Here is a 15,592-nt window from a genome sequence, read left to right as displayed (position 1 = left end):
AATCGCACACCCATCTCGACCTTACGATCACCAATTTAGTTCGAGAATCGTTTTCTATGCCTTTGTTTGATTGTAGTATATCTTTATTCATGAAGGCTGTGGGCCACGTCACATAACAATACTGACAGCCTTTTACGCGGTATCTGATGCTCGAGGAGTTCGGCCGAGTACCGCAAACGAGGGCCGTAAGCGTTGACGTCCGTTTCGCGGCCGAAACGACCTTCGATCACCCATCAATAGGGCCGAAAATTGTTCGCGGCGTATGGGGTGCCGATTTATCAGTTTTCCCCCCGAGTTTTTGTTCGTTTACACGTTCGTGATAATATCAACCAATCGCATTCAAGTTTCATTCTGCGGCCGGCCTGGCTCCGCCCATTTCTCATCCGCCATCTTTGATTGGTCGAGACGATACCGCCGGTGGGAGGGATGGGAGGGTGGGATGTGGGGGAGGGAGGATGGATGCTGGGAACTTCCCAGAAGATTTCGGTAAGTTTTCATAAAGCTTCGGTAGTTGGTTAACGCCAGCATCTTTTTGGGAGAGGGGATTGCGTCTCACTTTCGGGGGGCTCGAGCTCTCAGATGGCTTTCGTATTAAAATTTGAATAATTATGATAAATTTAGAAGCTTTGAGGGGTTGTCGTGTCGACTTTTCACGGCGGGATGAGCAAAGGAACGGCATTAAAAATGATGAAAAGCGTAGACACTCCATCAAAACAAGTCCCATTTGTCGAGTAGATGGCAAGGAGCGATACGTGGGCTGTGTAAAGTTTTTAATTGTGTTACTGATGGTCCGATAGGAACTCTGGTGTTGATAGGCATCATTCCAGACGCTCGTTGCCAGCTCGCCTTTTAAAATCCCTCGCACCCCACCTGGAGGGTGAGTGAGTATTCTTACTCCGAGGGAATCTTTCATTCTTAACTTTTCATAAAAGCAAGTCTTAATTTATTAAAGAAATTTAATAAACTCTATTAGGTGTTTGTAGTAAGTTGTGAAGAGGGCGGGAAGTGGTGTCTTCGTAACGGGGTAGATCCAATTAATTTCTATGATTTCAGGTCGGGTTAATAGTAGCATTGGCTGCCTATAATTATTATGTGTCTTGTCAAGAAAAATGACTTGTCTAACCACGATACTGTGATAGTAGGTGAAACCTACTACCACAGGGAAGTGGTGACTCATTCTTGGGTCCGAGATATATATATATATATATATATATATATATATATATATATATATATATATATATATGAATGTCTTTTACTGTAATACTACAGTATAATATGAAGATTATATATATATATATATATATATATATATATATATATATATATATATATATATATATATATATATACTGTATATATGTGTGTGTGTGTATGTGTGTGTGTGTGTGTGTGTGTGTAACAAATATGAAGCCACAAATGTCGTCTAATACCCAGTTCACTGTACGTCACTGTTTATCGTTGTTTACCAGGCAGTGGTTCGAATCCTGTCAGGGACGAAACATTTGTCACTTAAAATTCCCTTTTAGTGTAATTATTCCTGAACTATAATGAATTGGATATTAAACGATAATATATTTATATATATTGCATAAATACATTTATGTAATGTGTATATATATATATATATATATATATATATATATATATATATATATATATTATATATATATTATATATATATATATATATATATATATTAATTGTCTAATGTACTGAGTGTCCTTGTATCTACCATTACATAAGATAAAAGATATACATAATCAGCCTTGCTGCATGTCATATTCTATATATGTTTGTGTGAACGAGTATGTTTATCTCAACATTACATCGTCATGCACAGAATCATTGCCTTGTATCTCTTATCGGAGATCTCTTTATCTCTTATCAGAGCCCGATAACATTTATTCGAAATCACTGATAAAGTCCTTCTGGGGACACTTGCACTTACAAGTGCTGGTACAGGTGAACTCGAGACAGGCACGTGTGCTGGGGATTGCTGTATAGAGAAGGCTATGCAGTGTTGCTTTGAAAAATATATATTTTTTTTTCTGGCTTATAAATCAGTTCACTTAACAATATCATCAGTAATATATTAAATGGGCTTTTGAAGGAAATTTTTATTATTTACCAAAGCTTTTTTTTTTTAGTATAGATACGGTTTTGTAATGTTGCTCCAAAACGATAAATACTTTTTCAGCCTCCTAAAGCAGTTCACTTAACAGTATCATTAAAAATATATGAAATTAATTTTTGCTGCAAATTTGATTAGTTAGTAAAGTTTTTTTGTGTTTCGAGAAGGCTATGCAATGTTGCTTTTCAAAAAAAGTTTCTGGTCCCTAAACCAGTTCACTAACAATATCAATAATATATTAAATAGATATTTGCAGCAATTTTTGGTTAAGTGGTAAAGCTTAAATAGATATTTGCAGTAAATTGTAGTTAACTGGTAAAGCTTAAATAGATATTTGCAGCAAATTTTTTTTAATTGCTCAAGCTTAAATAGACATTAGCAGCAAATTGTGGTTAATTGGTAAAGCTTAAATATATATTTGCAGCAAATTGTGGTTAATTGGTAAAGCTTAAGTAGATATTTGCAGAAAATTGTGGTTAATTGGTAAAGCTTTAATACAGTATATATTTGCAGCAAATTGTGGTTAATTATTGGTAAAGCTTAAATAGATATTTGCAGCAAAGTGTGGTTAGTTGGTAAAGCTTAAATATATATTTGCAGAAAATTGTGGTTAATTGGTAAAGCTTAAATACATATTGGAGCAAATTTGGTTAATCATTGGTAAAGCTTTTTTGTTTTCGTAATGACCCGTAAAAGGCTTACACACGTAGCCTTGAACAATAAAGGAATCGCTTATCAGATAACTAATGGTATCTCAAGCCTTTTTTTTATTTTTTTGTAATTCACTGTGGTTTGTTCATGAAGCAATATTGGATGCCGCTGACAACCCTAATGGTTTTGGAAACTGGTCAACACTTAGACGAAAATCAATCTCATCATTCGGCTTTTTTTTTTTTTTTTTTTTTTTTTAGAATTTTTGAAAACTAGCAGTGCGTTTCAATTAGGTATGTCTATTTGGACCGGAAGTATATATTAGTAAAATTTCATAATTGCCTTGATTATCCACGGGTTTCCGTTTTAGTGTGGCAAACGTATTTGGCACATTGTGGAACCATGTTACTTAAAATGGCGTAATTTTTAATATTTTTTAATTTTCCCAAGGCTTAGCTTTTCGGTTGCAAAAAAAAAAGTAAAAAATGCGCCAAAGTTTCTTCGGCGCAGTCGAGTTTTCTGTTCGTCGTATAATCAAGGCCACCGAAAATAGATCTATCTTTCGGTGGCCTCGGTATAATGCTGTATGAACCGCGGCCCATGAAACTTTAACCACGGGCCGGTGGTGACCTGGCCTGTATCGTTGCCAGAAGCACGATTATGGCTAACTTTAACTTTAAATCAAATAAAAAATACTGAGACTAGAGGGCTGCAATTTTGTATGTTTGATGATTTGAGGGTAGATGATCAGCATACCAATTTGCAGCCCCCTAGCCTCAGCAGTTTTTAAGATCTGAGGGCTGACAGAAAAAACTGTGGACGGACAGACGAAGCCGGCACAATAGTTTTCTTTTCAGAAAACTAAAATTGTAGCTTTTTATTGATTCTGATGTGTAGTTATTTTTATTTTTAGCTTTTTTTTATAAAATCAGTTCTGAATTTTGATGTCTTTCAGTCATGAAGGCTTAACATTCCTTTCAGTGATGCTTTGCCTTAATTGATTATGGTATTGGTGCCCTGCTATTTTCATCTGCATGGTGACCTTAGTAGTGGTTTAAGTCATTCACGCTGGTCGATGACCATATGCCAAGTGTTTCTATAACTTTTGGGGTGTGCCATGGCCTTGTACCGTTGTCTTGGGTCTTGAGTTCCCCAGCAGAAGGCATACTTAAGTAAAGATTTTTCATTCTTCTTTTAACTATAGAATTAGTATATATATATATATATATATATATATATATATATATATATATATATATATATATATATATATATATATATATATATATATATATATATATATATATATATGTGTGTGTGTGTGTGTGTGTTTGTGTGTGGATGTATAGAGAAAGAGTTATACTTTTCTCTTTTTCATATGTGGGCAATCTGATTTTGGGGAACTTGTTATTTTTATACAGGATCATGGCTATTTAACCTGTTCCAAAAGAAATTCTCTCTCTCTCTCTCTCTCTCTCTCTCTCTCTCTCAAGAAATTCTAGTAATCATTAATCCTATCAAAGAGATTCTGTGTGTAGCATTGGTATTGAATCCCAGTCGTACGTATTTTTATGCGCCATTGGTACGTAAGATACATAAGATTGCGTAAACTGAAAAACTCCTCGATTAATAATTCCATCATTCGTATCTCCTTGGTTCGCCGGCTTTTTCATTAAGCCACAATGAAACCGTGAATGCGAACGCCCTGATAACGATCTGTAAAGAGAAAGACTGACAACCTTCGCACACCGTAAAGGTCATTATGTACATCAGGTTATAAACACTAGGTTTGGCGCGACACTCGTTACCGTCTTTTGACAGTCAGGAAGTAGATATAACATTTTCGACCAGATGGCAGAGAATTGTATAATTATATGCTATAAGAATTACTTGATAATCGCTTTTGATTAGCTGTTTGCGTGTGCATTGTGACATTTGATAATTCCGCGATTGGAGACTCGGTTCAGGACATGTGTACTTGCGTTGAAATGTTATCAGTTATCAGGGCACTGATAACGTACTAAAAGGGGAAGGAGTGGAGAAGGGAGGGCGTGGTGCCACTCAGTGGCGAGAAGTGAGGTGATGGTGGTGGTGGAAAGAAGGGGAGAGAGAGAAGGGGGCGGGGATAAACCTAATTGGATGGAATTATGTCATGTTGAAATCCGTCCCCTACTGATTTTTCTTCTGCCTCCTCCACTTCCTCCTCCTCCTATCCTTACATCTTATTACACCACATCATCTCCCCTCCCACTCCCCCTCTCATTCCCCTCCCCCTTTTCCTTTCCTCCTCATCTCACTCCCCCTCTCCCCACCCCCTCATCGAATATACACAGTGGGCCCCATCGTCGCCAGTTTACTCGACTCCATCTTTCGGAAACCTCATCTCGTATTTGTCATAAAAGTTTTTGGCCTCGTCACAGAGGAATACCCACGAAACATTTGGATTTATTGACGAATCTGGATTTAGCCTGGTGTGAGTACTTACGAGTTCTAAATCCGTATTGAGGATAGGGCGTTTACCCTCTTTTTTTTTGTAAGGTATCTATAAAGTGGGCTTGTCATTTTTCTTAAGCAAAGCGAAGGAAAGACTATACCGTAAAGTTAGTGTTTTGATATGATTTTATGAAATTTAGGGTTACGGGCGAAGCGCTAGGGTAGTTTCGGCCAATCAGCGCATAAGACGGTGAAAAGACGGAGTTGGAGTAGTTGGACAGCAAGGTAAAGAGATCCAGAAAATAAAGGAGACGAAGTACAAAGACCTATAAAGGTGGAACTGGGAGAAAAACCCCACAGTTGCTATAAGTGGTAACAGTTGGAGAGGTAGGGCAGGAAGACGGAAGAAATGAAGTTTAGGGAAAGGGGGTCGAGTAAAAGGCTAGAAAGCCGGTCCAGCCAGGAGCCGAATGGACGCTTCAAACCCCATTCTCCAGTGCCTACAGTGCACCACGTTAGGCGCAATGACGGTACTAACCCCTTATACGGGTGTGTTTGTTTGTATATAAAGGAGAGAAACCTAACTATAACTAATGGGTTACCTCGTCGAGGCCCTTCTTTATTTTGTGATATACCCTAGCTGCGACGTACAGCGATCGACCAAAAACTGGGTACACACGTCACTGCTAAGTGCGACAAAGGCGCTCCGGATTTTACTGAACGCGCCCATAATATCGTTCCTTCTCGTCTGGTCCGAGGATCGAACGCTGGTCGTGAACTTTGTGAGCTGAGGCCGCTTTCCGCAGCGCCACGTAGTCGGATGGGAGAGAGAGAGAGAAAAATTACTTTGATGGGACGGAACTCGTAACTCCATTGTTACTGGTAAACACTTGACGTACATCGGTAAAGGTGATTATGTACGCCCAAGTTATAAACACTTGGTTTAGCGTGACACTTGGGTGAAAATGTATGTAATAAATCACGTCTTCTTAAGTGGTATCTGTATGAGGTGAAAATGTACTAAATATATTATTATTTCAGTCAGTGATGATGTGACATTTTGTCCTTTTGACTTGTGGAAAATCAAAGTTTGTTCAAGATGGCGTCGACTCTGTAAGCTTTGCTTATCAGATAAAAATGCATTAGTTATGTTTGAAAGTCTCCGGAAGAAATATTTCACTTGTAAGATTGCATGAACAGATTTTATTTCTAGTCATTAATCACGTTTCATAATGTGGCGTTTCATCCTTTTCCTGCAAAGATAGAACGAGTCCATTCTATTACATCTTCGGCCATGGTTTTCGGATATCTTTCACGTAGTGTCCTGTCTTCCCCTCGTGTAGCCTATCAGCTAAAACTATATCTACTATAATTTTTTTCTTTGGCAAGAACATTTGCAAAGGATGCGTGGCAGAGTATGGTCTGTCCTTATTTGCCCGACATAGCCGTTTGAAAATTTTTAGTTCATGACCAGTGCAGACACTGAATGTGCCGAAGCTCTTAACTTTTCACAACTAGATAATTGATATACGAGTATATATATATATATATATATATATATATATATATATATATATATATATATATATATATATATATATATATATATATAATATTTATATATATATATATATATATATATATATATATATAATATTTATATATTATATATATATATATATATATATATATATTATTTCTTGTTACATGTTAACTGTGGTTTTGACTTTAGAATTTTATAATTTGCATATTATTTCGTGTTGTATTTTAACTGTAGTCTCGATTGTAAAAAATCACGTGTTCCGTATTTTGTACATATACAGCAGGATTGTTTATGTGTTTGTTTTTATGAGGAACTCCCTTTGTGTACGTTAAATTATTTCTCTTATGTGTTTTTGTGTACGTTTCGTGTTGAAGCCTCCGAAAGATGTGTCCTTTAAAAAGAAAATTAAATGATTAATTGCCAGATGTCACTCCTTTAAAATAAAAAAAAAAAAAACAAAGAGCGATATTTATTGACATATTCAAATCACAGAAGCAAAACGAAAATGTGTGTTTTGAAGGTCAAACATTAATTTGCTCATGTTTTTCTCCTGTTTATACACAGTGGTTTTATGTCGGTCTTCCAGTCCACATACACATAAAAAACACACGTGCAGCATTTCTCATTTGTGCAGCGCTGTTGAACACAGCATCTTGCAGACGAATGGAAGAGTCGGGGGAATTTAAAGACGTATGATTCGATGTGTGTAATAGGAAGCCCGACCAATCAGATAACGTCTTTTTACCTCTGTCGTTTCGCTTGGATGGACAGTTATTGTAACTATCGCGAAAAAAAATCTTCCTCTTTTTTTTCGTAGTTTTATTTTTTTAAGCCGTAAAAATAGCGTTTGGCGAGTTCCAAAGGATTTCAAGTGTTGGTGTCCTACGCATTTTCGCTCTGTCAGATGGGAATTCAGTGTTCCATTTTGTTATTCCAACAAACTTTAGGTTGTCATTGTTTTGTTTTGCCCATCGTCGTAGCGACGATCACATGTGAATATCATTATTTAGTTGTATGGATGCATTATGTAAGTAATAATATTTGTACGGAGAGCGACAAGTATTTATTTAACGATGTTTGAGTTCCTGTAACCGCATTATCTTTAACGAGATGTAGTTCAATTAAAGGCTTCAGAGACTTTAAATTTGCCGCCCCAAGGCACTGTAAGAAGCTCGCACTTAATAACAGGAGGATTGAAAATATCAAGTCGTTCAAGGAAAAATGAAAGACTTATTTATATCTGAGTGTTATGGCCATGGGTATGGGTATGCCAATGTGGATTGGGCAGCTAATAACCCCGTGTAAAAATAAAATCTCAGAATCTTATAAAAACAAAATCTCGGAATCTTATGAAAATCAAATCTCAGAATCTTATAAAAATAAAATCTCAGAATCTGTCTGTATAATTATGTATATGAACTTGAGTTTGCTGGTCTCTCAGAGCGCCTTCTTCAGAGTGGAACCTTAGGAAAAAAGAAAAAAGAAAGGAATAAGCAGTAAACAGTATGTCATTTGGAGGGTCCAGGAGAGAAAGCAAGAATGTTAATGAATCTTAATTGCCAGTTGCCTATTTTTCTCGATACAATGTTAATATATGCATATGCCATTAGCGGTTGTGCTATCGGTGCACCTCATGTAGTGCACTGTAGGCATTATTAAAGTGTTTACAGCCTCCCTTCGGGCTCTAGCTGCACCCTCGTTTTATAGCCTTTTACTGTACCTCCGTTCCTGCTTCCTTTCTTCTATCTTGCTGTCCAGCCGCTCTAACTATTAATTCTTAGTGGAACTGATGCGTTTTCTCCCATTTCCACGTTTAGTCCTTGTTCTTCATTTCCTTTATCTCCCCCTTTTCACTCTTTAGCGCTGAATGGCCGAAGTGTCTCGGTGTTTGGCTCGAAAACCTAAATTTCATGGAATCAAATCAGATCAGGCTATGCGTATATGAATGTACTGCAGCAGAGAGAGAGAGAGAGAGAGAGAGAGAGAGAGAGAGAGAGAGAGAGAGAGAGAGAGAGGTAGCTAACGTTTGCCTTTCACAGCAGTAGTAGCCTAAAGACGAACAGTAAAATACGTTGACCATGACAGATGACGCCAGTCATTATTAATATGATTAATATATTTTTACCTTCCTTTTTTTCCAGGAGATGACGAGTGGGAGAGCGATGGCGAAAAGTCTCCCAGTGACCTAGTCACTTCGCCGCATTCTGACCACTCAGCTTGCGTGGATCGCGTGACGTCATCGCCGTTGTCCAACCTATCTTTAGAAAACTGCGCTGACAGGGAGACCGCGGGAGCTGCAGCGGCGACACGGGACGCCAGCGAATCGTCTTCGGGAGCCACAAGTCCAGTTGATAGAGAACTCAGGGAAACTGTAGACACCTCCGTGAAGAGTCTTGCTGAGAGGTGAGGTTTAAAACCTTTGAGGTTTTTGCCTTGAGCGACTTTTTTGCTTTGAGTGAGCTTTGCTCTCAGTGAGGTTTTGGCCTTGAGTGAGTTTTTCTTTGCGTGAGGTTTGCTTTGTATGAGAGTTAGTTTTATCCTTGAGTGAGTTTTGCTCAGTTTTATCCTTGAGTGAGTTTTGCTAACTCAGTTTTATCCTTGAGTGAGTTTTGCTAACTCAGTTTTATCCTGGAGTGAGTTTTGCTTTGAGTTAGGTTTGCTTTGTGTGAGTTTTGTCTTGAGTGAGTTCTGTCCTTGAGCGAGTTTTGGCTTGAGTGAGTTTTATCCATGAGTGAGTTTTGCCTTGTGTGACTTTTGCTTTGAGTGAGTTTTGCATTGAGGTTTTTGTCTTTTTTGAGATTTGCCTCGAATTAGTTTTGCCTTTAGCGAATATTATCTTGCGTGAGTTTTGCCCTAGCGAATATTGTCTTGCGTGAGTTTTGCCTTGTGTTCTTCCTCCTCCTCCTCCTCCTCCCCCCGTCGACTGACTTGTTTTGGGGGGAGGGGTGTCATGTCAGCGGTCACAGGTCACGGATAAAGACCTTTTCCTCATTACGCAGTTCAATGGGTATCGATGAAAGGACTGACAAAATAACAGTTGTTCCATCCAAAGGAAAGAAAATCTGAAGGTAAACAGGAAATATTAAACTTTTAAGTGAAATAGGTAATCGGATTGTGCTTGGACTCGTTTTGAATCATGCTCCGAAAGCAGTACTACTGAGTAATATTTTCCTTTAATGTTACTTTTGATTTATTTAGAATATATATAATGGTTACAGTTGAGTCGGTCTGTTCTACGAGACGGACACATTTGATACAGCATATTCAGGGGATGTTAATATATCGGTAAATATTCACCTTCGAAGTAAAGCGGTATTTAAAATTGCAGTGTTGCTTATACTTGAAGAGCGGGCATTACGCACTTACTCTTTTGATTTTGTTGCCGAGAAGCTATATCTTCGTTGTCTTTTACTTTTGTTGCCGAGAAGCTAGATTATCATGGAGTGTAATTAGTTTTCGATCATTTACGTGTGCGTATTTTTAGGATATTTAATTAGTTATTCCTGAACTTCCTTACCTTACGTTAAAATTCCTCTCGCCATTTTATATAGATAGTGTCAGACCGGTCGAAGCCTTCTATACTCGGTGACTTGATAGATATTGTTCTTTAAAATGTTGTCAAGAATCCAGATTTCAGTTTAAGAGAGAGTAAAATCAGTATTTAAATCGCATGTAGGCAGTAATTGCAAAAAAAAAAAAAAATAGTCGTGCCCCAAGCGAGTTTCCTTAAGGACAATTTATTTTTAAAACAGTTTCCTTAAGGAAAAATTGTTTCTGAAACATTCTTCTAATGCCTTTCATGTTTCCTTAGCTGGCAACGACTATTCCGAATGACATACAGTACACTGGCTTCACGAAAGGACCTACCCCAATAAGCTACAGGATAACATTTAAAGAAAATATCCTGTTTTGCTGTGCATTAGATTTTCCTGGCCCAGTAGGAGATCCTGAGTCAGACCGTTTGATAAGATAAAGCCAGCGATAAATTAATCGCCAGCGGTGCATATTGTTAGTGAAGATTATATAAGGTTCTCGAAAATGTACCCGAGTGAGCGGTTAGAACGCCTGATAACGGTTCGTTTCCAGCGAGTTATTAGCTGTTGGTTCAACTTACGGCAGAGATTGACAAATTACTCGTAGATGAGGCAATATGCCATCAGCAGAGAAACTGAAGCGTTACGAATTTAGTTCTCCTTCGGGTAATGACGGACCAGCCTTTAATAAAGAGTCGACTTAAAGGATTTAATTTTAAGTCGGCAAGGATCCCAAAACTTGGCGAGTCTAGGAAAGTAGAGAAGGTCCAAAGAAAGTAAAGGCGTATACAGTGGGTCGGGAAATGACGAAGCAGTCGAGAGAGCGAGTACAGTTAAATGTCAAAAATTGTACTCTTAGGAATCTGTAGGGCTTTAGGTTTGTTGCTAGGTTTGTTGCAGCTTTGCTTCAGGTTTTATATATAATATATATATATATATATATATATATATATATATATATATATATATATATATATATATATATATATATATATATATATATATGGAGGGTCAGCGGCAAGATTTTAGCGAAATGCACTTTGCAAAATTCATATTCACCTTATATTTTATCGCTATACAGTCTTTCAAGGTAGGCTAAACAAACAGGAAAAGTTAAGTACACCTTAGTTTAACCAGACCACTGAGCTGATTAACAGCTCTCGTAGGGCTGGCCCGAAGGATTAGACTTATTTTACGTGGCTAAGAACCAATTGGTTACCTAGCAACGGGACCTACAGCTTATTGTGGAATCCGAACCACATTATACCGAGAAATAAATTCCTCTAAATCTTCATTGGCCGGCCGGAGACTCGAACTCGGGACTAGCCGAGTGCTAGCCGAGAACTCTACCGACTTGTCCAACGAGGAACTTAAAAAGGTATTAAGAATACCTAAAAAATGATTCCGTTGAACTTTGAAAAACAACGAGACGAGGTCGATGTTGCGAGTAACGTAATGTCTAAATTATTAGTTAAGAGTCTGTAAGGATTTCCAGGCGCAAATGAGACAGGTGACAGAGCTGTGTAATTTGGTAGATAAAGAACATTACAGATTTACTGTGTTTCTCCGCAGGTTGTCTGTGTCGGGTGCCGAAAGCGAGGGCTGTCTTCCACCGCAGGCTTCTTCCAGCACTGGTACCACCACTGCGTCTAGCTTGAAGTCCCATCCTTCTTCGCCCACAAGTACATCATCTGTTAAGGTAAACTAGTTTGTTTCCTCTTTCATTGAAGGAAGGCACTTTTACTGGTTAAAGAGATTTATGATTGTTTGGCCATTTATGTGCAATTTTATCGCATGGACTATTTATTTATCAGAATGAACGACTGATCTGGAAGCCATCAGATTCATCACTGGAACGTCGAAATTACTGTGGACAGTATAGCACTGGCCTTTGCCATGTAAAATGGTAACAGTTTTTGCAGTTCTGTTATTCATCTTGTTAGTAGGCAATTGTAGCATCGGAGTAGGAAGAACCCGGTTGTACTGCTGGCAAATAAAGGTATCCCAATAAGAAACGGCAAAAAAAAAAAAAAAATTGTGATGAATGCATAAGCCCAACTGCTCTACGTTGCAGAGACTTGGGCACTGACAAAGAAAATGCAGGACTTTGAAAAGATGGTAATATTAAAATTCTTGGCCAGAGGGGGGAAGGTCACAGTAAATGAGTTACATAGAACTGCGGTGCAAAGCAGCAGGAAAGTAGTATTGAGATGGTTTGGACATGTTAGGAGAAGGGGTGAAAAACAGAAAAGTAACTGATATGGAAGTAGCCAGAAGGAAGACCTATAGAAAAGCCGGGGAAATCAAGGAAAAAGGACGTAGATGGAGACCTAGAAAGTGCACAAAGAAGAAAAGTGGAGAACTGTCTACACTCCTTAGCCTGCAAAGGGCGAAGTGGACATAAAATTGTTAGTGATGACGATGGTAACTAATGTTGAGTTTGACGTATGACCTTGACGACAAAGAATTCTTGCAGCTGGACGGTAATTGCTAGAATTATATTATATTAACCAATTATTTTCATTGTAAGATTGAAGAATTGTTCTTGAGCGCGACTTAACTGAAAGTTGATAGGAAAATTTTCACAGTCGTAATTTGCTTATTATATACCATACACTGTTTTCCCATTAGTAGTCCTTGAAATAAAGCTCATATTACAAACCAAAATCTTGGGAAAGCTTGTGTTTGATGTTGTTCTCAAAACATGTTTCAATATGGCAGATAATATGTTGGTGTTTTGGCATTCAGAGTCACTGTTTGAATGTTTAAAGTCCATATGAGTGTATTACCATACCTGGATAACCAGTTCCTTCATGTGATAATAAACAAAATTTCGAAAATGTAAAATATACATACTTTATACATTTATGATCACTTCCTCACGTAATTTCACAAAATAGCTTTTTTCTGGCGGTAACCGTTTAGTTTTTCGCTCCCAAATGACAACCTAAATCGTTTGCTCTTCTTTGCAGTTAAAACCAAGAAACGAATCATTATCACCAAACTCCATGCTTGGTGGCAGCGAAGTCATCATGAAGGAGGAGACGAGCACGCCATCCCCACCCATTCTCGCTCCAACCACCCCAAGAGGTCCTTCCTCTCCAACGCTGAGCAGCACTGAGGTGGAGGCCGCCAGGCAACAGATTTCCAACATGATCCAAGGATTGCCCATTCTTTCGATGCTGCCTGCTCTTCATCGGTTAGCTCCTGGTGAGGACACGGCGGTGCTTGTTCAGAAGATTCCTCTCACTTCTTTTTTAGAAACCTTAATATTTAACTACCCTCTTTGGGTTCATGGTTCTGTACAGTGTAATTATTTTTCAAGGCCGAATTTTCAGTGATTGCCGTGTTTGATTTTTCCAGGACTATGAGTTGTCGTGTCTAGAGCACGCCTGGATTAAGAGCTTTACAGGCCCTAAGCGTTTAAATCATTATGGTTAACCCAACCCCCTTCATAATATATAATTGCAATTTTGTTGTATGTATTCGTAAGTTAAAAAATATTCACTAATTCTTCAGTACTATATAATAATATTGCTATTAATATTTTATTATCGTTAATATTCCTGCACAGTGTGTATTTTTTTAAAATTGATTGTTGGCTATGGTTCAGCTGCAACATTTGCACCATGGTCCAATGTCAATCTGGCACTAGAAAAAAATGTAGGGTCTCTCTTCCTTGAGGCCCCAAGCACAAGCTTATTTTGCTCAACGGTTACTCCAGAGCTGTTCAGAGACCCTTGAGGCCCCAAGTACAAGCTTATTTTGCTCAATAGTTACTCGAGAGCTGTTCAGAGACTGAGTTGCAATTGCAGCTTTATATTTGGAGGACCAAGTACACATATCTTACACTTGTTCTTTCTCTTCTTCCACATCTCAGCAGTTGTGAGCCTTGCCTCTGGCCTCGGAAATATCACAACCAGCACCTCAACGAGCAGCAGTGGAGCGAGCACCAGCGGTATTTTGTGCGTCTGTGGCATTAGGTTTAGCAGTGCCACTAATCTCGAGGCTCACCGCATGTTCTATTGCACACATCGACCTACTCAGAGTGGTGAGTGGAATAAAGGCTGGTTATTTTTTTAACTACTGAAAAAATGCTTTAGATGATGTACTACATTTTCAGAGGTGATACTGCATATAATATTCAGAATTATTAATTTTATCTAGAATTAGATAATTAATTATTAATAGCAAGAGTAACTGAAACAACTTAATACCAAGCAGCTTAGTGAAAGGTCTGTTGAATTAATAACACATGAAACATGAGTACAGAAAGGGTATTTGGATGTAACCACAAGTAGGGGCACTCAAGTTCAAGACTGGGGAAAGGTCATAGTACAGCGAGTATTACACAATTCAGGGTTTTAGTGCAGTGGTTATGTAGTTCCCACCCAGTGTTTGGCATCTAAATTTGACACCAGTTAAAATAATTGGTGTCCAGTGAGATTATACAAAATGTAGTTTCTGTGGTTTTTTAAAGGCTTGTTGAAGCCCTGTTACCATTAGTTTCATCCCATGGCAAATGTGCTCGAGTACATGACTGTGCTATAATGGCAAAATGATTGATTCTGTATGAAAAAGACTAGGATATAAAAATCCAGTGGGATATTATCAAGCATAAAGGGTCTGTAGCATTTTCCAGTGTTTCAGATATCCCTAGATTCTGGTCATGAAAATTGTATGATTGGTCCTGACCTTAGAACGGTTTCTGACATTTTTAATAATGAAGCCCTAGTTTTCAAACTCACAGCTGGGGAAGCATTGCTCGGTATTGAATTTTTAACTAATAGATTGCAAGGAGTGGTCCTGTGTTGTATAATGACTACAGAAACATACTCACTGGTGTTCATGAGGGTCTACTTCTGTTTATGTTGAATAGGGATATAGGAATATCCTGGTTATTTCTGTTTTGTAGTTCATTCTTTACTCCTTATTTTTCAATACTGGGCTGCTTTCCATGCAAGAGCCCTTGAGCTTGCAGCCTTCTGCTTTTCTAAATGGGGTTGTAGCTTGGCAGTAATTGTAAAAATAATTAGTGATTGTTAAAATAGGAAATGCTGGTTGATTTCATGTTTAGCACAACTAGAGGTGAATGTATTTCCAAGTATGGTACATTGTTTGTCACCATGCAATAATGTATTTTGGGACATTTGATGAACATGTGTACTTGATACTGGAATTCATTAAAATACTTTGGTTAATGGAAAACTGAATATTATTGTACTAAAACAATTTTCAGTTCCAGTCTGTGAAGTGTAATAAATCCACCAAAATGCATACCCTTAATAACAATTCCTG

At 38.0% G+C, this 15,592-nt stretch overlaps 1 protein-coding gene across 5 annotated transcripts in view; it reads left to right on the top strand.

Annotated features, from left to right (window-relative positions):
• The window catches only part of ush (Zinc finger protein ush), a 154,477-nt gene that overhangs the window by 133,884 nt on the left and 5,001 nt on the right, over window positions 1-15,592 (top strand). For 2 of the 5 annotated variants that reach the window (XM_067107641.1, XM_067107639.1), the window contains exons 2-5: window positions 8,903-9,164; window positions 11,867-11,993; window positions 13,267-13,504; window positions 14,178-14,345. In XM_067107641.1, the coding sequence (XP_066963742.1) occupies window positions 8,903-9,164; window positions 11,867-11,993; window positions 13,267-13,504; window positions 14,178-14,345 (795 nt within the window). Of the gene's footprint in view, window positions 1-5,103; window positions 5,259-8,902; window positions 9,165-11,866; window positions 11,994-13,266; window positions 13,505-14,174; window positions 14,346-15,592 lie in introns of those variants that run through there. The other 3 variants (XM_067107640.1, XM_067107638.1, XM_067107642.1) reach the window with 2 other exon arrangements.

The sequence above is a fragment of the Macrobrachium rosenbergii genome, chromosome 8 (genome assembly GCF_040412425.1).
Source record: "Macrobrachium rosenbergii isolate ZJJX-2024 chromosome 8, ASM4041242v1, whole genome shotgun sequence".
NCBI lineage: Eukaryota > Metazoa > Arthropoda > Malacostraca > Decapoda > Palaemonidae > Macrobrachium > Macrobrachium rosenbergii.
This window is presented reverse-complemented; position numbering and strand designations above follow the sequence as displayed.